This window comes from Pezoporus occidentalis, unplaced genomic scaffold (genome assembly GCF_034315485.1).
Source record: "Pezoporus occidentalis ecotype Australia unplaced genomic scaffold, CSIRO_AGI_Poc_V1 ctg52, whole genome shotgun sequence".
Classification (NCBI taxonomy): domain Eukaryota; kingdom Metazoa; phylum Chordata; class Aves; order Psittaciformes; family Psittacidae; genus Pezoporus; species Pezoporus occidentalis.
The window spans coordinates 3,011,172-3,036,273 of NW_026915858.1; the positions used below are offsets into that span (position 1 = coordinate 3,011,172).

Consider the following 25,102-nt stretch of genomic DNA (forward strand, 5'->3'; position numbering starts at 1 on the left):
GAGACACACGCATCCCATTTACAGCAAATACACAGCCCAGTGGCTGCTTCATATAACAATGACAAAGATAATGAATTATCCATTTTGATGTCAGAGAAGAAAGAAGTATTTAATTTTTTTATTTTAAACCCAAAACCTCAAAATGACAATATCACCCTCAAGGCCAAAGTAAAAGATTTTTCCGCTCACATATTTGTATTTACTGTTTGGGGTTTTGGTTTGGTTTTTTGCGTAGGTTGGTGGGGTTTTTTTCATTGGTTGGTTTGGTTTTAATTTTTCTTTTTAAACAAATTGCAACTACTGGAATTAAAAAAGGTATCTTCCACTTCAAAGATTTAGTTTGAACACTGGCATTTATTAGTTACTGCTTTCCAGCACTCAAAGACAAGATGCCTTTGGATTTACTGCAAAACAAATCTAGACATGCTTAAAGAGATTTTACTCTTTAAAGGATGCTGAATAGATTTTACTGCCTTACCAACAAAACTTTCGACTGTAAATTTGTCCTCTGACCAGATTAAAGGGTGCCCATTTAGCTGTGGCATACCACAGACTGCCTGGCCCCTCGCAGCACTGCATAATCCATGACCAGTTCCCCATTTGCTCTGAGCACTTACACATGCGTGAAGGGCAGAGTCTGAATCACTCCTTATCTGGCCAGTCCTCACCATAGCGGTATACCAGGGGATGGATCTCTTCTGCACTGGAAAATAGACAGCTTACGCAGCAATGGAAGATCACATCTCATAGGTCCATCTGGCCGCAGTTCCTGCCCATGACTATCTGATCACAGTTGCTGTTGACTTCTTAGGCTTTCCTGCCAAAAAGAGATGCATACCACAACTCCAGAAGCTTTCTTCAGCTACCACATCTCACTCTCGAATATATGAGAACAGCAACATTACAAAGGAGCAAAGGGGAGAGTCAGAAACTCAGTCACATCTCAACTTTTTTGTCAAAATCTGCTGTTGCAAAGCTGGGAAAAAGATTTAAAAAAAAAAAAAAACACAAACAAAAAACCCACTTTTTAAAATTAAAAAGACTTCCTTGTCTATTAATACTGAACCTTTTGCATAAGCCTACCAAAAAAAATTATTACAGTGCCATAACTAGGGATCATCAATTAGAAGCTGCACACAGCAGCTTCAAAACAAACAGAAAGTGATGCTTCCCCATAAAACATACACCCAACATGGAACTCAAGCTGCTACCAAAAATCAGTATCACCAGGCCCAAGACAAGGCCACAAATCACTGCAGGCTGACATCACGCAGAAGAGAAAGTATATTCTTGTCCCCATCCCTTGCTGCTATGGACCACTACTGGAGATAAAATACTTAGCTAAATGGACCCCTTGGTCTTCAGTTATTCCTTCAGTTAAAGTTCTTATATAATTTATAGCAAAAAAATAAATACAACACACAAAGGCACAGCAATTACGGATAAAAGCAGTCTAGTTTACTTCACTGGGAGCACTGATGCAGAACACAGTGGAAGATACACAGATTTTGGAAACATGCTGTTAGCAAGGACTGAAGTCTGACAACAGCCTTTCTTTTAAGACAGCAAGCACTGCTTTAGCCTGGAATTTTTATTTCCCAAGTAAGATAAAATTAAATCTGACATTAAATCATAAAAGCGCAGTCTTGTGTCATTTCTTTTAACTATCCGTTTTAAGGCATCATTTGCATATTTTAAGACCATAGAAGGGGAAAGCATATATCCACAAATGTAATACAGGGCCTGACCGCAAACAAAAAACAACCCAAACAGCAGGCAAGACCAGTAAGAGTAACTGGATACAGGTTTTATCACCATTTTTACAGTGTCTTTCCATCACCTGAAGTGAACTAAACACTTGGGCAACCTTATGTAAGACTGTGAGTCATCTTTAAGTATGCTCTTGCATACTAAATAACCTGAAAAACAGTCGGTACTTCATGCTGAATGTCATCCCTGTTTTGCTTAAATCTTCAGATTCCATCTTTGTATAGTATTTCTGCTCATTTTAGAAACTGTATTACAGGTTCCATATCTTTGCTTCTGTTTGCCTTTTTTATTCACCAGTACATATAGGCATTTTAGGTAAGTCATTAAATCAAGGAAAAATGCCTGGTCTTGGTTCTCACTGGACTTAACCACAGCCATAAAAATCATCTTCCATTGTTCTTCCAACAGAGTAATACCTGACAAGATACGTGTGTACTTACTTAACTAGGAAAGGAAACACAAATGATACTGCTAGAAAGGTATTCTTTCACTTTACTGAAACAAAAGCAGGAAATCTTGACCTATGCACAGCATACTAGAGGTAGCTTCCACAGAAAAGAAAAAAAGAAAATCCACTGTGTTAAACTATCAAATGCTTTTCTTACTCAAGTTTCCAATTACAAATTCACTGCTTTACCAGAACACAAAGCAAAACCACCTTTATGGTTTTATTAATTCATTGCTTTTTCATTATTTTCACCTGTACAGACAAATCAGAGGCAAAAAAAAAAAAACAAAACACCAACCCTGCACAAACCCACCAAACTGAATTCTCAGTGTTTCCACAGAGCAGACATTTCTAGAAGAATAAACAAATTCTGAGGGTTAATTACGTTCACTTGAAATATTTCATTCAAAATTTCCTGCAATACCAATAATATACTGACGTTCAGGGAGGGAATCCAACAGCTAACTGCAATTTAGGATTTCAGATGCAAATTAAGAGTTTAAATTATGTTAGCATTAAGGACCCTTCTATCTCATTGCATTTGTCTTCAGGACTAAGGATGGTAGTACTCTCTCATAGCAAATTGCAATATGCTTTGACTCCTCATCCAAAAGATGCCTGGTATTTACTTAACAGTCACAAATAACATTTAAATAAGCTCACTTTAAAGCACAAATAAAAGCTGCACCAACCACTTATAACATTAGTACATATGCAACACAGAACGACAAAACAAATCAATGCACATGAAACAAAACACATCTCTTGTGCACAGAAGAAAGAGTTAAGAGTTAAAAACTACATTCAAAGCCAACTTGCATCTCCTTGGAAACATTCTCTGACAATTCCTGTATTTATTTAATTCTAATTCCAACTTCTTTTTAGGCCCTTCAGGAGGCCATGAACCATATTAGCCTAGGTTCCTTCTAATTGACATGGAGAACCATTTGGAATCAAAACAAATTATGTATGGCAACATATATCCATAAAGGTGATACAGATACCAAACTTCAGGTTTTGCAATACATGACTATAGTGGACTTACAGCTTATCCATTAACACTTGAAACTTGGGACAGTTCAAGAGACAAATTAATTGGTGCTTCTGCTCACTTTTAACAAAACACACTATTCAAATACTAGCTTACGTGAGGATCTGCACACTCACACACCACTCAGTGAAAGCGATCTCGACACTTTCAAGTCTCCATGATGCATGTTTTACAGTTATTACTTGGCTATACAGTTACTTAGAATAATTGTTGTGTCCTCCGCCATTTTCTCCTTTAAGGATAGCTTCTCAAAAAGAACTTCTTCCTGGTCTTTTTATTCTGATATGTCCATGACCACAGGAAACATATGTATACTACTTTAAGTACTACTAGTATAGTCCAGGCAGGATTTCAAATCAAACAGGCAGCCACAATTTACAACTTCCAGTTCAGTAACTGCAACTTTTTTCCCCCCTCAAACTACCCTATTATTAGCAGTATTATGCATTTTGTACAGAGACTTTTTCACATATTTCTGATACAAAACATCAGTTAAGTTGCAAATAAAATCACCTTTTTTTGTCCAGTCTTCTGTCCATTAAGCCTTGAATCTGTGCACTGACTTTCAGTATCCTCCCACATAACGCCCATATTACACGTTCTCATCCTCAACAGCATAGCACTGCAAATCTCTATATTCTAAGTTATCATTGAGTCTAGAGGAGCCCAGAATGGACCCCAAGACATCCCCTGTGTCCCTGGGCACATCATTTCCCTGTCCCTTCATCTCATCTCAATGTTTCTTCATCTTGTCTATGGGGAGTTTATGCTCTCTCAGACAGGAACCGCAACTTGCTGTGCTTTGTACAGTAGCACAACAGCACCCTCACCTCAGCTCAGCCCTCCAGGCACTATGTAATACAATCAATAATAATAATTAATTTTGTCCTTTGTTTCCTCTTGTACGCGCAGCTGTGATCTTTCCTCTAATAAATGCATATACATTGTAGCTCCCCAGGTTTTGTCTCACTACCAAAGACACACATTCCTCCAGGCTCCTCAGACCTAGCTAGAATATCTTACCCAGTTCTTCAAGAAAAACATAGTAATTTGATCTCTTTCTTCAAGTTCAATCCCAAAATTCATCTCCTTCAGGTATACTTTTGTTGCTAATCTAAGGCACAGTACACTATTTCAAACCCATAGGTTAAGGAAGTAAAATACAAATGTTATATAGAAAATTGTATTTTCCATATGTATATATTATGTCTTAACAAACTGAAAGGTAACAAAAGGTACCAGTCTGTATATGCAGCAGATCCCTCACTACAGATTGGGACCTCAGACAACAGTTAAAATTATTTCAATAGATTCCGACTGACATTAAACACAGGAAAATGCTCAGCAAAAACATCCATGTTCTTTCATCCATACTCGTACACACACACCCACACAAGCAGTCAAGAGTCCAACGAAGCCAGAGCTCTTCTGGCGAGACAGACCTCAAATCAAAATTAGCGTTTTCTTGCCAGCACCAGTCATAAGCAGGTTTTTTGTTTCAGTCACTTCAATACTGCAGCACCTAGCATTAGACAGAAAGGACAAGTCTTTACCATATAACCATTCCCAACATGGCCTTTTAGATGCTCCTGCTATGGATGGCTCTCACACAGCTGATATGTAAAGGTGAAGAAAAGTCAGGCAACTTGTGCCATTTTTGAGTACAGACACTATGCTCCAAGAAAAACTAAATGAAATTTAGGTTAAACCACAGGCAGGCTGTCTACACTAGCACGTCACATCACTGCCACTTGTTCACTATCACCAAGGCAGCACCACATAAGCAGCATTAGAACATCTTATCAAGATGTTAATGTCTTAGTATTACATCTAGCACTGAAACAGTGCCATGTACAGTCAGATTCGTGAAGTTAGAACTTGTCTGACAGTTCAGTGACCCCATCCTTAGTCAGGAAATGCTGACAAAAGAAATGCTTTAGTTTGAGAGATCAAACTGTGAAAGAAACTTTCCTGTCTGCAGTTTAAAAGTCAGATTCTAAAAGCTCATGAGTTGAACTTACACCATTCACACAGTGTAGGAAAATTCAGCTTTGCAAATGCAAAGTAATGCAATATTTCTTTGCAAATATTTGCATTTCTCCAAATATTTCTTTGCAAAAATTGCAACATTTCTCTAAAATCAAAGCTGATCTCATATTTTAAGTTTTATATCTTCCAATCCACAGAGATTTGCAGAAATTCTTCTTGTTCATTATGGCCAAACTGTGCTTTTTAATCACTGACATTGATAAAGATTTTACATTAAATATTTTTCCCCTCACACTGAACTGTCCCCTGAAGTGACATATAGCAGTTAGACACTGTTCTTGAAAAACTATTTTCTTTTAAATTTAAAAGAGTATAATACAGCTTTATATTCTCTATGAAGAATGAGCACAACCAGACCTGAAGAGGAACACAAAACAAACAAAAAAAAAAATGTGGGGGGATGAAAGAAGCTTCATAACGAGAAATAATTTTTTCTTTCTCTCTCATATTCTTTCTGCAAAAGAAAAAAAAAAAGGAAAAAGAAAAGAAACTAAGAAAAAAAAAACCCACATGCCAAAAGGTCTTCTATTTCACCACCCAATGTCCAGAATTGGAATAAGGGAGATTTTAAACCAACTGCATTTGAATTCAAATTCTAAAAGAGTACTCTAGTTATTGACTATTTCAAATCAGAATATGAATGACTTCTCTTTACAAAGCTCTTCCAAAGGGCTTTATTATGGAAAAAATCCTGCAGTCACAGTATATAGTTCTGTTCACGCTGTCTTAGACAGCTGATGCTGTCTTGCCTGGACCAATGCAAGTATTTTTTTATCTCTCTAGGTGGACAAACACTGGAACAAAGGAACAAATTGCCCTGAGATGCTTAGAGCTCTGCATCTCTGGAGATGTTCAGAAGCTAGACAGACTAGATGATCTTGAGAGGTCTCTTGTGACCTCAATGATTCTGTGAGAAATCAAAAAAAGTGCTAAGCATTGCATTAATAATTTCAACTCTTTGGGCTGCATTAATCACCAAGAAAAACCCAGTTCAACTAAAACACCTGCTCAGTGCCCAGGAGCACCCAAAATCACCAGGAAAACAATGGTGGTTATAATTAATTTAGACTTTACATTTTTGATCAATTGGTCTCCAGGCAATATACAGCAAAAAGAATGCAACTTCATCTTCAGATTGTAGATGGAAATCTGGATATGAGTACACATACTCATTCACATTTTAACAAATCCAGTTTTAGCAGCAGAAGTAGAAGATACAGTGACTTTAGTTTAGCTGAGTTTTTTTTATACTAAAAGACAGATCTGAGGGTTGTTTTATTTTCCAACACCACCATACTTCAGCTTCCTCTTCAGAGGTTGAATTTTCAGAAATCAGAGGCCGCATCTCCTTAGTCAATGAGTTGTCAACTAGATGACACTCTCTCCCTGGAAATAAAAACATATTTTGTGATAGGACCTTCATTATCTTCACTCATAATCACCAATACTCATGGAGGTGCTTCCTACAAAGGTTCATAACCGAGTATCAGGATAGAGGGGCAAAGATTAAACTGACTAAATATTTCAAAAATCCTGAATTTCTTAAGCTACAAGTAGCCTGAATCTGTAATGCTTGTTCCACAGTTACCCTTATAACCTCTCCATAGCTAAAGAAAAGCAGCACTTAATTTTTCACAGTTGTCTGTACTCCACTATCTTGCAAGCCCTCCCATCAGATTTCCCTCCACCTGATTCAGAAACCGGAGAGAAAAATTAAAAATGGAATATTTGTAGTTTAAAAATCAATCCATATTCAAGTGATGTAGTTAGAGGCAGTCAGAAATGATCACATTTTTCATGTTTTACAATTCTGTTCTAGGAAGAAAAAATAAATTTACCTTTTCATTCTTCATCTTGCAAGCTCCATGACTAAAAAAACTGCATGATTCATTCCCTCTGTTTAGCCCAGTTTGCCAACTAAACTGTGCCAGCTGAGCTGTGCAGCTAATGCACTGAAATGTGCCAGAACAATGCATTAGAATTTCTAATGCCAAGTCTGACAAACAGAAAAACGAGGGGGGGGATGACAAGTAAAGATTAAAAAATAAGGACAAAAAAAGTTCATTAAAACTATCAAGATGTTTGATAGTACCCTTAAGCATCCTTAGTAACCTAATAAACAACCCCAAACAACATCCCCCCAAAACAACAACAAAAAATCCCAAACAAACTGCAATCTACAAATAATTCTTCTCTGTAAGAGAAGTCTTCAATTCAAAACAATATTGAAGAGGAGGGTTCCAAACTGCAAGCTATACCACAGTTTCATAGATGCCATATTGACTAATTGTGTGGGAAAGATCCTTCTATCAGCCAATCTTTAATAACACTCCATTTGGTCCCTTGATCATCTCCAAATCTCATAACAGCAGCTCCTTTCAACTCCCAGAGTCAGTTCATGAGCATCATATTGCGATCCATCAATTACAACGATGCTTTCAATTCACACATCCCTGAATTTCAAAAGATCATGATGGACTTTGTGCAAATTTCAACTACAAAGTCTTCCTCTCCACAATTATTAATATTCTGCAACTTAATGGGCTTAATCACAATGCACTTTTTTTTATTCTGTTTGCTTCTACTACTGGTGAAATACTGCCTGAACATACAGCATGTGAAAATCCAATCCTTGGCATAAATGACTGAATCTGAAAATCTAACATGCAAATAACAGCTAAGAGAGCCAGCTATCATCTCTAGATAGGATATTAAAAGAACACTACTGAAATAACAGAAGTTACACAACCAACACCTAGTGAATTCCGACTGACTACATTTTCTTATTTCAATTCCCTTACACATCCAATGAAAGAAATAGTGCTTGGCTAGTAGGTATTAACTCAGGATCTTCTGTTAGCACTGAAGTAAAAGGTTCAGGCCCAGCCAAATATGCCAAAAAAATTGCCAGGTACAATGAGAACTGCCTTCCACAGACCAGAGGGTTAAATTAGAGAAACATAATCCATTCCAGACCAGCTTTCTTTTGTTGCCCAGAAATTGAAACTAGTGTAATCAAAAGCCAATGAGAAATTCATTTCTCCTGGAAGTCAGCACCAAACCTTGGCAGCCCAATTCTTATCTCTTTCCTATCTTGCAAGATAGAAGGGAGTGACAAATGTCTTCTCCAACATGGTTTCCCTCACCTTATTAGGAGTGGGAGAAATAGTTGCTTTGGACTACCTTCCATACCGTTAAGTATTCAACTCCACATGTCCTCAGACCCCAACTTTACAACAGCTTTCAGCAACACTTGTCAAGTCTTTAAGAATTATTGTATTCTACTGTGTTCCTTAGTGAGGAACACAAATTACAAACTAGAGCTTGCTTTCCCACCTTGGGGGAGGGGGAGAGAGAACCAAACCTCCCAAAAAAACAGAATTTCCCAGCACAAAGTAAAGGTTTAGCTCCCATTTGCCTGAATTAAAAAAAAAAAAGAAAAAAAGAAAAACCAAATCAAAGGTTGACTGCAAAAAAAAAAACAAAAAGTCACAAGAATGTTAGAAAACATAAAATTAAGTAAAATATAAAAGCAGCTTCCATCTCCTATATAATAAATATTACAATGTTGAGCATTTCAAAATAATTATTTACCCACAGCCAGAAAAAAAAATTGGATTTTAAAAAATACAGTTTATCAGAAAACTACAATGAGTTTCAGATTTTTACAGGACTCTTACCTCTTAAGGTTATAAAATCTTCAATATGAAAATATATTTTATTTTAAAAGAATACTAAATCCAAATCAAGAGATACATTAACCTTTACTTCAGCAAAAGCTGGACCAATGGAACAAAACAATGTATACCAGTAGATCAGTTTTAAGAGAGGACAAGAGGTTATTTACAGAGTCTTCCATTTTTCATCTTTTTCAAGACTAAAGGACTACTGTTTAGGGATCACCCCTACAACTCTTCATTAAGAGAAAGAGATGCTTTTTGAAAGAATTTAAAGTTTGAATGTTTGTTTCAAATCCAGACAGGGGATAGTTTAGACACACCAAAAAAAAAAACAAAAAAAAACATATAAATCCCTATAAAGTCAAGAACAACCATGAATCAGCAACAAGAAAAACGGAGAAGAAAAGCAAATAATGTGTATTTTCCAGCAAGTTTCAAGATCTGTGATTTTCTTTCTTCATTTTGATCCTAATTAACTCCTATGAGGAAGGAATAAAAAGGAAAAAAAAAAGGCAAGTAAACGTAGTCAGAAGATGGTGCCATCATTTGTAATGATTTGTTTCCAAAAAGAGAAGTCTCTGGACAAGACAACTGGAAAGCAACAACTACTGTAGAATAAAACATATGAAAGAGGGCACACAATGTTTGGTTCCATGTATGGAAAATCCAGTAAGTATGAAGAAACACAGACTATTTCAGCAAGAAATAAGCTGGAAAAGGACCAAGTACCACAATGCAAATCCTATGCAACCAAAACCTGATAGGAGATCTTTCCATTTAAGCCTTTCAGTTTTATTGTAAACCAGAAAGTGATAAAATTCAGAAAACTAGCAGATCTATTTTACTATTTACCTTCTGTCTACAGTGTACCTGACAGTGTACATAAACTTTGCTATTTGACCACTGCCATAGTTGAGCAATACTACACATTGAGAGCTCAGTTCCATGAAGTGCTGATATTCCTAAAACAGGCTTAGTTAGGCTTGCAGACACCAAGTAAAAAAAACAGAAAGAGCTTGAGATGTTACAGAAACTTTGTGACAAGATAGTGTCTTACCTTGAAGTAACTGAATCATTCTTCAGTAACTAAACACAAGCCATTGTACTCACCTAAAAGCTCCAAGACAGATTTCAAAGTCTTGTAATATAGACCAAGAATATTTTTATAAAAATATAAAAAGACACTAAAAGAGTAAAAGAAATAAATACAAAAGTGGTTTGCATGTATCAAGCACCTGAAAAGCAGTACTTCCCTACAGCATATATGACTAAGTAAATTAAACAGTATGCATAATCTCAAATCTAAATTAAAGCTGATGTAGGGTTCCATGGCTGGACACAGCAAAAGCACACTGATAACACAAATTACAAATACTACTCTGAAAGTACAACATTTAGCTTCTTAACAAAGGCTTCAGGGAGACTTGCGGGGGTGGGGGGGTGAATAAAATCTGTCTTCTCAGGAAAGAGAAACATGTGACAGGTTATTACCTTTGATCTGGACAAGATGGTACATCTGTGTGGCAAAGTTGGAATAATTTACCAACAATACAATGTAAATATGTGTGCGTTGCCTACTATCTTTCAAAATACTTTTCAACTAGTTGTGTAAAAGCCAGGTCACAGACTTTTAGTGCATAAGTAAGATAAATATTAATTGTGCTTAAAATGGCAGACAAGGATTTGCATCTGACATATATAGGTCACTATATACAACATTGAACAGTGCTATTAGTGTACAATCCAGCTCTAGTTAAAATCTAGAGGAGGCTTGACATTAACATCAGTGAGAACAGATCCAGACTTACAAAGCACATACATAGTCATATAAAGACCCTTGCAGTCATGGACCAGTAAAACAATTCATAAAATGTTTTAGAGATTAAGAGTAGCTTATCCTACTATATATTATACTAAAAATAATTTATTTTCGTTTGGATTGCAAAATAATTTAGGCAGTAGGTAAGAGAGATAGGTTTTCACTTGAAGCAGCCTTTGTAGTACAGAATTTGTTTTCAGGCCTCTGGCAAGATAAAAAAAAAAAAAAGAGAGATTTATCATAAGGTTTTTTTTCTGGTCGTTACTAATAAAATAACTCTTAACAACCTGTTATATCAACCTGCCTGTTTTATGTATTTCTTTCATTTAAGCTATTGATTCCTTAGGCAAGGAAAATTAAACCCAGCTAGGAATTTTGAAAGGAATGTAAGAATTTTCTTCAGCTGATTACTATTCAAAGGTATACAATAATGCTGCAAACCCATTTCACTCTGAGAACTCCTGGTTTCTCTGCCCCTTCCAATAAGATACACCACTAGGGTACAACCACTAATAGCAAACTGTAACTTTCGATTAAGAACTTACTACAACAAAGTGTGCTTCCCAAGCTCTAGATGTGGTTCCATCTGTCAAACTGTAATTCTGTAACAGACACATATAATCATAAAAAAAACTCACTCGTCAACAGGAAGTCACATAGGTACATAAAGAAGTAATTTTGTCAGCATTCACACTCCCACACAGTTCACTACTCAAACTCGCTCCTTCAATGAATGTCTGTTCTGACCTATGTTAGTGTATTCTAAATGTTAGTAAATTAAAAAGTTAAGCAAGGCCTTCCTATGTGAAGAGAAATGCAAATGCCATGCATAGAAACAAATCTCGCCCATCAAGTTCTGAAGGTTGAGCATTTCTCACACACTGCATTAACTGGATTACTTTACAGGATTACAGCTTCAGGAAACAGATACAGTAACTCACCCAGAGATTTTCTCAGAGTCAGCAGAAGGTACCTCTGTGCAGAGGGCCATGGTATACATTCCTTAAGCCAAGCACAGAAAGGTGATTTACCAAGCCTGAGGGGCAAACCCCAAAATATTTGGTTTGAAAGGGAAGAATATTGTCACTGGTGCTCTTTTATCATTGCACCTGTCAAGTAAAAAATAAATTGTAGAACTGGAAACAGAATTAAAAAAATTGGGGATAGAACAGAAAGTGTCCAATTCTGCTTCACTAAGAGATTTACAGCATAAGGAAAAAAGAAATTAAGAGACTTCAGCTGCAATTGCAGCTGACATACGAATTATAAACTACAGTTCAACTAGAAATCTCAAAATAAAAGACAGCAATAAATTACTTCTGACATAATCAGAATAAAGTGATGCCTGTAACATTATCAATAAAATATGTCAGTGCTGCAGCTGGATACACTTTTAAATCACATTAATTTTCAGTAGATTAAAACAGGTATGAAAATTCCTAATTCAGAAGAGAGGAAAAAAAAATACCCACATTCTCAGTTGGCTGTAGTCAATAAATAGGTGTAAACACTTCAATATTTAAAAATACACGTAACACAGTTTTTACTGAATTGAGTCACACATTTCACCTAGAAAACAACGACTCTGTTCACCTTTAGGAACATGAAAATTTAATTATCACTACTTAATTGCTCATTTTTCTCCTCCTATGGAAAAAGAAAGTTTCTTTCTGTATTTAAATTCAGTTTTATTACACTTTCTATGCAAAAGCATCTGTTTTACTTTGGAGAAAAGCCATGCAACAAACTACACCTCTCAAGAGGCTGACAAAGCTCACCTATGAGGTTTGAGATCCCTCCCTTCTGCATTTCATCCTTCCCTCTTTCTAGACAAATCCTGTTCATTTGAAATTAAAGATTCTGTAGTCCATGGAAACTGAAGCTCAATGACCTTAGGCTTTTCAGAGGTCAAGCATGCCAAGGAAAAGGAAAAAGAAAATGAAGACATCGATACAAATGATGTGAAGAAACACATATTAGTTCTCATTATAACCTCTGTCCTACTTAGTAAACTTGATGTGGCAGTTTTAGTACAAGTTCTTGTTCCAAAAGAGGAAAAAACTAAAAAATCCTTGATCTTGCCCTTTGTCAGATCAAGAGAGATATTTTTAAAAAATAAATAAAAAAAAAAAAGAAAGAAGTTCCAAATTTGAGAGCCCTCTTTAGGAAAATATGCTTCTACAAGTTAGAATGAATGCTTAAATTTGCAACTAAAGACAACAGCGGGATCTGCCACAGGCTTAGGTTGAAGCTCTGTCAAACTAAATCAGTAAGAACAATCAAACCCAGTACCAGAAGACAGGGATCTCAGTGGCTGTGACAGCACAAAGGAAGAGTAAGAGCAATTAAACAAGAAGTTTTGGACTCTGAGACAAGAAGTCCAACCAACAGCTTCAAATGAACCAGGAGATAGCATACAGAACAATTACAATACTCTTCTTATATGAGCTACTGCTAACAGACTTCAGAAATGGACTTTGAGACATAACATTGCAAGTGATATTCTGAAACGATTCAAAAAATCCAACAGCATTTCTTCTAGAGAATTTCAGGAACCTTCTCACATCAAAACTGAATTTACAGGATCTTACTATGAGAACCCTGGTCAGCTCAAAACAGAGATCAGGCCTTCACTGATGGTTTGTTTTCCAATCATTCTTTTTTGGAAGCTTTAAGATTTGAAGTATCAAAAGTAGTAACTTTTGAAATTAATATTCACTACATTAGACATACTAAAAGTCATTAAAGCATAAATACTAACTGACATACCTGACCAAGCAGTCAAATTATTATGTCAAGACCTACTCATAAACATCTTAGTATGTGAATCATCATTAATTCACAAGCTTAACCTAAAGAAATCCAGTCAACAGTGATGGAACACCTGTCATTTGAGAGTTTTTTCTGATTTATCTATTTCATTCTGAGTATCTCCCTGTTGTATGGAAAAGGGGATATGCATTCCATCTCTCTTGTACTCAGAACAAGACTGCATAAATGCACATTATGCTCTATGCATTAGCTTTGCAAAATCTACTTCATAAACACACAGGAAATAGTAAAAAATATTAAGTCACCCGATTGATGCTTATTTTCAGTCTAACACTCAGTGTTAGAACCACACAGGGTTCTCATTACTGTTGTAGGGCTAAAGGATTCTTATGCATCTGTACAGGTATTTAAGTAGCTGCTGCCAACACTGGCACCAAATGCTTTATCAAAGACTGCTTCAGGATGAAGGTCATGGGTCTGTACAGAGAGGTTTAATCATCTAGCTTGCATGTTGCATGCATCTGCTAGGTCTAATAGAATAATTCCACTTTGCAACTAGAAAAATAAACACACCATAGGTGCTTTTTCAAAGGTTTATTAGCATAGCTGCATTCCTGATGTATTATGAGGATCAGTTACTAGTGAATTAATCCATCTATCCAGTAATTTACTGAGTCTTAGGTTGATCTACCCAATTACTTCAGCTTACTTTGAACACTCTTCAAATTCCATTCATTCCTTCACCTAAATTTCCATATATGGAATTCTACTTAGCTATCACAAGAATTCAAAATGCCCGTAAGACCAAGGAAAATTACCTGGCATAGTCAGCAAAGGAAGATACCTTCCTCTTTTCCCTTTCTCTTTTTACGAACCCCCAGGATGCATCCCACACAAAGCCCAGGCAGTCATTTTACCAGCGTTGCCTGGTTTGGAAGGAAGAAACATAGCTGCAAGAAACATATTTCTGGCTTGATGCTACTAATACAACTCCACTTTCTGGCAATTCCCGGGAAAATTCACAGGCAGCCAAGGAAATTACGTGTTTCCTCCTTCTATCATTCCTTTGAAGGAAGGATTTAAGCAAGGACATTCTTCAAATTCAGTGCACTCAGTTTTCACAGAGGTAGACAGGATCTGTCAGTGTTCAGCATTTGGTTCTTTCAGCTAATATCCATGAGGTATTATTTCCCACAGTCAAGCAAAAACCAATCAGCTAACACAAGTATGTTGTTATACAGCATGTTACTCTAAAATTCTCTAGAAAGCTGCCTCACAAAATATATCTATCTTGTCACTCCCATTCTGTGTTCCTACAGTGGTCAGAATATGAATAAAACCAAATAAAATCAAAAAGCCTATGCAGAAATTTCTTGAATGTTAAAAATTAACTGATCCATGCATCTTAGGAATGGTACCTTGTCAGCTTTTACTGAAGTCCCTCTTGGAAGTCTACTGATTGCTAGGTAACCTATTACATTTCCAATTTTCTTCAAGAACATCGTAATTAACATGGAATTAACATTCCTGATTACGTTAAACATTAAAGCATGCCACAACACTGAAAGAGCTTACCCATCTTCTATTTAAAATTTAATGTAGCTGCTAGTGTGAATGGTCATATAAACCCATTAATATCACTGTAAAGCTGACCATTATAGCATTACATTTAAACAGAAAATGCAAGTGTAGAATAAGTTAATACAGCTCATGTTATGACACCTTACCTGTCACTTTACAAACAATAGGCTCGTACATACTAGTTTGATTTTATTAAGGAATACTGAGAAGCCAGGCAAAGCTTCTACTAAATTATAGCACGTGCCTCAAACATACATCTATTCGAACCTGTAGCTGAGTAACATATCAGGCTCTAGAAGTAGCAACCTATTTGAAGAGTTTAAACCCTTCACCTGACAAGTTAGTCCATCATTATTATGTAAAAAAGATGAAGAAAAGCACATTTTCTTTCATAAGTGGATACATAATTAGCTAATGAATCTCTTATTAACAAGGGAGCACAGCATAAAACTATGCTGCAGTAAAAGCAAATGGGATTTCCTGCTACTCTTTGTTAGGAAACTGGGGTAACCTTTTCTGTGAAGTTGAAGGCAGTGGCTGCCCTTAAGTTGCTCTATTTGCTACAACTAGAACAATGAAATACCACTGGTGTGCCCCTGGTGGGCACAGAATACTGCAGTAAGCTCTGTGTTGCTGTGGTTGCCTTTAAAAGGCTTAAACTGTTCTCTGAATCAGTTCCTTTATGCCTTTTCTCAATTCCTGAGACACATCAGGCAGCTTCTTCAAGAGGCCTCCTGTTCCCAGAGTGATACAGGCAACACAGCCACATGGCTTAAGTACCATACACTTGCAAAACATAGTATAGGTCTTCAGCAGAACACAGACTAGAGACAGAAAATTACACCAGGCTATTCTCACTTTGCTGTTGGGAAAAATTCCAGGGTGTAACCGTGTCAATAATTCAAGTGTCTGCTCTCACTTCTACCTGACCACAGTTAAGGTTTAAAATGGTATTTTCAGGGCGTCTGAAGGAAAAGCACCAGGATTCACATGTCAGCTTTCATTAAAAGAAAATTCATGACTCTGAAGTTTCTATTTACCACATTTTATAAAAGTTTCTATTAAAATTTTTTCATGTACATAAGAAAAAGCACTGACAAGTCACTAGGACTAACCTGGCTTTTACTTCCAGCCATCTTACTGATTTGGGGTTGGGTGTTTTTTTGTTGGTTTTTTTTTTTTTTTTCACTAGTTCTTCAGGAAAATCATATCCTCTTCCTCCTACTTCAGAATAATATATTACTTCAAGAATTCATTTTATGAATTCAAGTACATACTAACAAAGGAAAAGTTAAACCAAATTAAATAGCTATCTGTATAATGCATAAGCATGAACTTGGAGAAAACATAGGAAAATTAGGGTGCTCAGATTATGTACTTCATTATCTACTGCCTCTACTCTACACGCAATGTTTAGCATAAAATTCAAAGCAAGTAGCTCTATCAAGGCAGAACTCAGCTTCTGGTAGTTTTATATGTCAATAAGAAGTTTCTACTTTACAGAACTTTCTTCTCAAAAGAGAAGACCACTTTTTTCCAGAGATGAACTCTAGAATGGTGGTAGCAGGAAAATGTTACCCACACAACCTTAGAAACTGAGAATTTATTTTTTCTGAGGAACCATGCACTTGCAATCAATAGCAAAATTGTTGATGATGGATAGAAAAGCAAGAGTCTCAATATAAAATATAAACAGAAAACTGCAGTAATTTTATTTTTACATTAAGGACCATGAAAGTTACTAAGTCATCTCAAAAAAATCAGTCAGCTTAATTTCCCAGTAGTGATGCACTAAGGGATTCATCACATAAGCCATACAGAAAATCTCCTAGCAGCATCCTAGCTAGAAGCAATTCCAACCAGAAGACTGAATCTTTCCATAGAGTTTGTAGTAGTTTTCAGAAACAAACCTACATTTACACAGGAAAAACTATTATGTGCACATTTCTAGCCATTCTGCCCATAAAAAAAAAAGTCTGGATATGAAATCCTGGTTACACCAAAATCAGTAGTTCTATTTTCATAGAGCTCACTTTCACTCATAAGACCTTGAATAGCACTTGAGAGCAGTGACCACGAGAACCATTGAAACTGACATACACAAAACCCAAATATTTTTTAAAACTGGTGCTATAAAAAAATACTTTGTTCATGTGACTAATACATTGATTTTGGCTATTCTTATCAACAATATATAGCAGAGCTCCTTTCTATGTCACTTCTGTGTAGCATTTGCAAGTAGGTATTTGGTAATGAGTAAAGAGTTATTTCTCCTTTTGTCCACAAATTAAAAAAAAAAAAATATAGAAAATATATTGCTGACTTCTTCCATCAGTCACAATTAAAATGGCAACAACCACATTAAGGGAAAGTTTAAATTCTTTCATTCACCTGCTAAAATGTGTTAATGTCACAGTTCAAAGGTTATTTGTGTACTAGTGCCATGACACACAACAAAACAAATTTATGTGCCTCAAGTTTTATTAGGAAGTATAGGAACACATATGCAGTTTCTGAATATTCTTTTGTCACCCACATAAAGCCAAGTCTACTTTTTGAGTCAATGCAGGAAATTTAAACAAAAGCCTACATGTAATTCAGAAAATAAAACCAAATCTAAAGTTTTAACATGAAGCACCCGTAAGTATAAAAATCAGCAGAAAAAGATATCTGTATTTTCAACCTAATTTGTGCATTTCCTAGATGCAGCTCACTGTCAGTATTTCCACACAGTTTCCAATCTCTTCCCTTGTTTCAAGGAAATACTTCAACACATCACTATCCCTGCGCAAAAAAAAAAAACAAAAACAAACAGCTTTACTTTCCTGATTTATAATCATCCCATTCACTTTCTACACAGCTACAGAAGAGGAAAACCACCTTTACAATAAGCCTGTAATAATACAGCATCCAGAGAAGTGAAAAGCAGTCACAGTTCTTGAGATTATTCTAAATCTTGGGTCAGAAATTAACTGGAATTCTCTCTTTACAGTCTGTGCACAGCTTAAGTTCCTGCAATAGATTTTCCACAGGCCTTCACAATACTAAAGAGCATCATGCATCAAAACATCTTCAGACACTGAAAGGCAAAACAGCTCTGTCTCTCAGAATATTAGTCAGCCAACTCAGGGCTAGCAAGAAACTTCCCTGGTGGACCAACTATTTGCTACAGATCTTCCTCAGTCTCCTTCTCACACATCAGATAAAGACAACTTCCAGATGCAGAACACTGGACAAGATAGTGCATATGCTAGACAACTGATTTTATCCAGTAATATAATTTAAATGGTGGTATAAAATGTTTGTCAAACAATTTCAGAATAATATATATATATAAAACGTTCTCATGTAATTCCCATAAAAGAAATGAACTACATGTCCTAGCTAAAACCCACTCACTACAAACAGCCTGTCCAGCTGAATTCCAAAATAGAATTTGAGATCATATTCAGTATCTGTACTGCAGTGCAGTGCCTTAGAGAGGAAGGTACAAATGCTGCAATCTCAGCCACACCATCCCTCACATGAGCTCTTAAACAGTGGTCTCTTGTGCCAGTCCCTGATCTTCAGAAGTCACATACTGACAGGTACAAAAATTACTTTTTAAAACAAACAAAGGCCAGCCAGAGTGGTTTTGCAGCGTTCTTCCCTTCTAAAATTACTCCTAATATCCAAGATTGCTTTTGAGCATTCTCTTGAGTGCGCTCTGGCAGCTGCATTGCTTGATGATTGCAGCTACCGGACTAACCTATTTTGATAAAGCCCTTTAAAGATAAGCAGCATATGGGTAGCATCAAGGGATTTAAAAAAAAAAAAAAAAAAAAAAACACAAACCACAAAACCAAAAACACCACCCAAAAAAAAAAACCCCACCCTATTTATTTCATGGAGAGTTCACATAATAATTATGTGTAGTTACTTTTTTAATAATAGTCTTCAGATCTTGTTTTTCCAGGTTCTTTTTGTGCCTAATTCTACAGAATCTTCATTCAGGGTGGCATCTAAGCTTATGATTTTTAGTCAGATTTAAAGTGACATTCACTGCTTAAATGCTGCCATAACAAGGAATACCTGAAACAGAAGTTACTCTGGAGTTACAGAATACCTGCCCTTGAAATGTGACCACAGTACATCCTTCAGATGTAATTTCAGAAGGAAGAACAAATTCTCTGCTATAAACTCCATTCTTTTATTACCTGAAGTATTAAATCCCAGCACTGAGTAAATAAAAATCTTTTGCATGTCAAACAGGAAACCTAAATAATGCTAAACTTCATTTGAAAGTACTCTTCCAATGTTATAAAGTATCCTTACACTTTTCTGACAGTCACACTCAATTAAGTCCATGTAAAAAATAAGCCATCACAGAATATGTTCAAACAAGCAAAGATCCTATTTTACTGTGAGTTGATAATTAAACAGATTGGGGTGGAGGGGGGATGGAAGTAAAAAAAGCATTGGAAAAGAGCACACAATGGAACATCAGCATTTCAATGGGAAAAGATGAAAAGAAGATGACTCCAACGACCTGAGGAAAATGTGCTGCTCACACTGAGTGTTTCTGATTTCCGACAGGCATGGTAGTCTTCACTGTCTCAGAGGACAGTGAGAAAGACCATAACCCTGTCGGCCTTACTTTAGTGTTCCCTGGTGGTGTCTTTTACCATAAGCACCTAAAACACAACGTGCCTCTAATTTAAGAAACTCCACAAAACCATGCATCCTGGCATCAGGAACATCCCAAGATCAAAGAGCCAAATTATACATTCCTCAATACTTTTAGGTACATATTGCTCCCAAAATTCAGGACAGCTTTAGCCAATATAATGAATATTCCTAAGATGTACTCTGTTGAAACACTGCAATTTTTTTAACCCTATCATTAGCTTACCACCCCACTCTGCATGAAGGATTTCCCTTATGGGGGTGCTACACCACAAATACCAGTCCTTTCATGTGTGCATTATGGAAGGCACCTGTGCACCGAGGCAAAAACATTTTCTGTTCTCTCGTGGAGCTCTGAATTATTTTCACTTTGGTCAAATTTACATTGTAAAGAAAAAAAAAAAAAACAGACACAACAAACCAAACCAAAACTAGGGGCGGAAAAACAAACAAAAAAAGAAATCCACATAAAAAACAAAACATCCAAACAAAGAAAAAAAGCAGGTAATTTCCCTTTTAACTATAAATGGCTTGGATTCTTGAACATAAAGACTAAACAATGAAAGCTTATTTTGTACACATCTTTCTCCTCCTAAAACAAAAAAAGTCTTCTACAGGGAAGAAGTCCTTCCCAGACACATAATTAAAACACACAAGAGCAGAATACTCACTCATCTTGCACAGCATGTATGCATTCAATGGGAGAAGTCAGGAGAATGTATATCCAAGACTAAAAAAGGCTACACATAACACAAGGTTCATCTCTACCTGGAGTAATCAACAAAGTAATGCAAGAGACCCCTGCCTGTGGAGAAACATGTAATTCACAGGGCAGTTTCCCTGAGGAGAGATGCACAGAGCTGAATTCCAGTCTGTCCAAATTTATCTCAAACTGTGAAAGGACTGATGCTTCCAGAAATCCAAGGCATTAACAGGTTATATCCACTTCTCGGAAGTAACGTATCAAACTCAAGTTGTTCCCAAAAGAAACAGAAATCCAGCCTAGCAGCAACATTTGTAGGAGGAAATGCAGGATGCCACCTTAGCAAAAAATAAGAATAAAATAAAAGCAGCAAAAGAGGAAAGGGAATCATCAGGCAAATAGGAATGTGTGAAAAGGAAAGTGAAAAGAAATTAACAATCAACATATAGATGGCAAATACAAACTCCATTTAGTAGCTTAATAAAAAAAATTTAAAAAAGGATTTTTTTAATCAAATAACATTTCATGGTTCTCTAAACATTTGATATAATATACGGTGTTTACATTCCAGGGTAAACTGTAAAGATGCTACAGTAATTTTGAAACATCAGAAAGAGAACCTGCCAATTTAGCAAGTTTATCAGGTCCTACCAAAAGGAGAAAATATGAAGAGCATTGTTTACAAGTAGTAGGCCTACAGATGTCATCATTCAGGTCCTGAAAGCACAGAAGCCTTTTTGCTTGCATAAGCTGGAAAAGTTCTATTTTATCTATTGAGCCATTTATGAATCTGCCTGTCCCCAATTACTGTTTTAAAAATAAATAACTAAAAAAAAGAAACTGCAGCAATTCCCAGGTAATACACAATTTCTAGTGCTTTCTATCAATGCCATTTGGAGAGTTGCGCACATCTAATGGCTTTAGAGAATACTAATTCAAGCTTTCTAAGAATAAACAGAAAGAAAAATACATCAAGAAAGTGTCTTAAAGCAACTGACTTCTCCAAGTACTGTTCATAATTTTGTCATAGCGGAAGGAAAAGAGGAGTAAAAAAAAATCACTACTTACATCTACTAGAGATCAGAGATTCAAAACTTCACATGAGAAGGGCATTTGTCAGGCTTCTTTTTAGTTTTTATGTTTTTAATTTTTATTTTTACAAAGAACACCTCTGTCATGCCTCAGTTTACCACGTTCAAGGTCATTTTACCACCAGTACAACATTCTAAGAATTATTTTAATCATTGTCCAAGGCTGGGTTTGCCAAATCTCTATTAAGCCTGACGCACATTATCAGGAGTGCTGCTTTACGTAACATGCTGCTGCTGTCAGGTGCTGTAGTTTAACATCACTGTGTATGTGCTGAGCAGTATTAGCATGCTCACTGCTTCCTTTCCCTATTAAGTATTCAGATAACAGTCCTTCCATGAGCTAAGCTTAACATCCAAACCTGCAGTAAGACTGTCATTCCAAAAAAGGTTTACTAGAGAGAAGTACTAATAATAAAACTCTCATAAATTGAGATGACCAATTATCTTTCAGGTAAGTATTCTTCTGTTACGTGTCTTTAGGTGTTAGGATAATGTTACAACAGAAGTGACATAACACTAAGAGGAAAAAAAAGTTGACAATCTTCACGACAGTGTTGCATAACAGCTGTATGCCCTGTAAAACCAGATTTCCTAAGAATTCTCAAACGAACAAAAAAATAATAGGATGTATATCTATTCTTTTAAGAGTCCTAGTTGAAATAAACATAAGATGACCAAGATCCAGGATTCACAATGCTGCAAACAGCAAATGAATATGCTGCGCACACACTATGTGGCTTGCTTTCCTCTCCTTTTTAAATGCATTTTCTTACAAGACATCGATGATGAACGTTTTCTGAATCAGAGTAAATATAAAAAGGAGCTAAGCTTTACCCTACAGTCCCAGCAGGTTTCGGTCTACTTATCAAACGTCTCAGCAATTTTCCTTAAACTGTGACAGGGCTGGGTACACCATTTAGATATGTCCATCTGCAAAACTTGCTGGGATTGTGCATATAAACAGCACTGGGGAGATGGCCCACAAGGTAAATAAAAGCATTACTTGAAGAAAAATAATCCAGATAAGCATAAAATGCAGCAGTCTTGATGTATTAATTAAACTGAGGGAAGAAATGCTCTAGCGCCTTACCACGCTTTGGACTGAAGGAAACAGAAGTAAAGAAAGGATGCGCACACCAAAAAGCCCGTATTAGTGTGTGCTAAGGCAGGAGAACGCCTGCAAGTTAGTGGGAAGCTTGGCGGGCAGGGGATGGGGTGGGAGAAGGGATTTCTCTCTTTTCTTTTTTTTTTTTTTTTCCTGGCAATTCTATTTCTGCACAAGGAGTGCGATTGCAGCTTTTAAGCTGGGGAGGGCTGCTTGGTTGGTATCCGCAGTACGAGAGCACATCGGCGGGCGCGAAGGGAAGCGAAGCCAGCGCTGAGAAGCACTTGCAGGGAGACGGCGGGGTTCCTGTTGCCCGCACCTCGCCCTGCCCTGGCCGCCCCGCCGCCCGCATCAGCACCCCCCGCTTACCCAGGAATAGCCAGCACAGCCAGCGGTTCGTATCGCCCCCCGGCTCGCGGGTACAGGGGCACACGCTGCCAGCTGGAGAGGAAAACGGCCGGAGCTCCAGAGCCCCTCCTGAGGAGCCCCCTGGGGCGGAGGGGCACAGCGTTGCTGCCTCCCGCTGCCCCGCACACCCACCCCCGCGCGGGCCAGAGCCCCCTCCCCTAAGCACGGACCCTCGGTGCCCGCCGCCCCACAGCCCCCCTCAAGGCACGGTCCGGGCGTCGTCCCCCGCAGCCCCCCGCAGCCCCCCGCCCGCTGGCCCCAGCTCCCTGCCCCATGCCAGCTTGGAGGTGGGGAAGGCAAACCCGGCGCTTACAGTTCGCAGGAACTGGATCTCGTCCTCGCCCTCACCCCCCTCAGCCATGGCTCTCCTTCTCTCTCCTCCCGAGCGGGGCTCTCGGTGCTCGGGCGAGCGGCGGCGGCAGTCGCTCCTCGCGGGGAGGCGGCGGCAGGAGGCTCACGGCCGCACCGGGCCAGGGCAAGTGCGAGAGCGACAAAGCCGGCAGCCCCAGCCCGGCTCTTGGTGCGAGCGAGGAGCGAGTGCCCCTGTGCCTGCAGCAGGTTGACAGCGCTGCCCAGCCACCTCGCTGCCTCTGCCGGCCACGGCAGGAGGGGGATGCGATTAACCGGAGGAGGAGGGGGAGGCGGAGCTCCCCGGCCCTCCCGCTGCTGCAGGTGATCCGCAGCCCGCGCCCGCCGCACGCCAAACCCGCCGCCTAGCGCCCCTTGCTGGCTGCGCGGCGGAGAGGCTGCTGACGGTCCGGCCGCCGCTGCCGCTGCGGAGGGCTCGCTTCAGGGGCTCCCTCAGGCGCTCGCCTCGCCTCAGGGGTTGGCCCGGCCCGGGGTGGGGTCATTGGTACCTCGCACGGCTCGGGGCCTGCGTCTGCCTGAGCTCCGCCGAGAGCTGCGGGGCAGGCCGGCGCTGTGTGTGGCTGGGCAGGTCCGTCCCTCCGGAGTGAGGCGTGATGTGCCGCACTGAGAGGTACTTCAGGAGAGGGAGCGTTTAAACGGCTTTGTGCGGGTTTTTCTGCAGTGGACTGTACTGATGAGGAGGTGGAAGGTACAACACCGAGTGTTGGCCTCTAACCATCATCTGAGTGAGTTTAATGCAGGACGAATGAAAGGCTTTAAAATGTAACGGACTTGAAGGATAGCTACATGCGTTTACCGTGGGGCAAAGCAGAGGGTTGCCATGGAACATGTCATCTCCCATGAGCATTCCTGCAGAGCATACCTTGTGAAGGACACATTAGTTCTGGCAGTGAGGAAACTAGGCCTCAGGCAGAAAGAAGTTCGGCAACCCGTAAAGGCTGCAGGACACATAACATCAACAGCACTCTGGAATAAATACATAGTGGAGGGGCTTTGCTAATATGATGCAATGGTCATGAGGTGAGGACAACAGAGTATCTCACAAGATAGTAAAATTAACGTTGGATCATTAACAGTAATGTGTGAGGGATGTGTGATGGCAAAAGGCAAAAAAGTAAATGTAATGAAAACCAATAAACATAAGGAAATCACAATAATTTTGGTAGTGTGTGGCCAGCGTAACAGGAGACATGGTGTTTCTTGAGAAGCCATACCCATAATCTGTAACTTCACACTGTTCAAGGACATCATAAAAAAGTAATATCAAACACTTCTGAGATTTTATCATTACTTCCAGCAGTAGAAAACCTGTTCTTACAGATTGCAAGAGCATCCAAGTAATGTATAAGTATGTAATACGGAGGTTCTACAGATGAATTCCCGAGTTATGACAACTTGAGCAATTCCTTTATAATTTCCTGGGTTTGGTTACTGCTGACTTCAAGAGATTTTTACCTCTCAAACTTCCTCCTGACTGAAAATACTTTTTTCCTAAGTATGATAAAACAGTGAAAGACAATCTTTTTCATACTGTTTCAATATTCAAACCTCTTAAGATCTCTTCCTCCAAATTATTTCTCAATAGACCCCA

General features: G+C 38.2%; 1 protein-coding gene across 6 annotated transcripts in view; it reads right to left on the reverse strand.

The window, feature by feature from the left end:
- RYR2 (ryanodine receptor 2) overlaps nt 1-23,867 on the reverse strand; it is a 382,151-nt gene extending 358,284 nt beyond the window's left edge. For 3 of the 6 annotated variants that reach the window (XM_062637382.1, XM_062637380.1, XM_062637379.1), the window contains exon 1: nt 23,456-23,867. In XM_062637382.1, coding sequence (XP_062493366.1) covers nt 23,456-23,503 — 48 coding nt within the window. In that variant the 5' untranslated portion in view covers nt 23,504-23,867. The remainder of the gene's footprint in view (nt 1-23,455) is intronic. The other 3 variants (XM_062637383.1, XM_062637381.1, XM_062637384.1) reach the window with 2 other exon arrangements.
- Between the last annotated feature and the right edge of the window lie 1,235 nt (nt 23,868-25,102).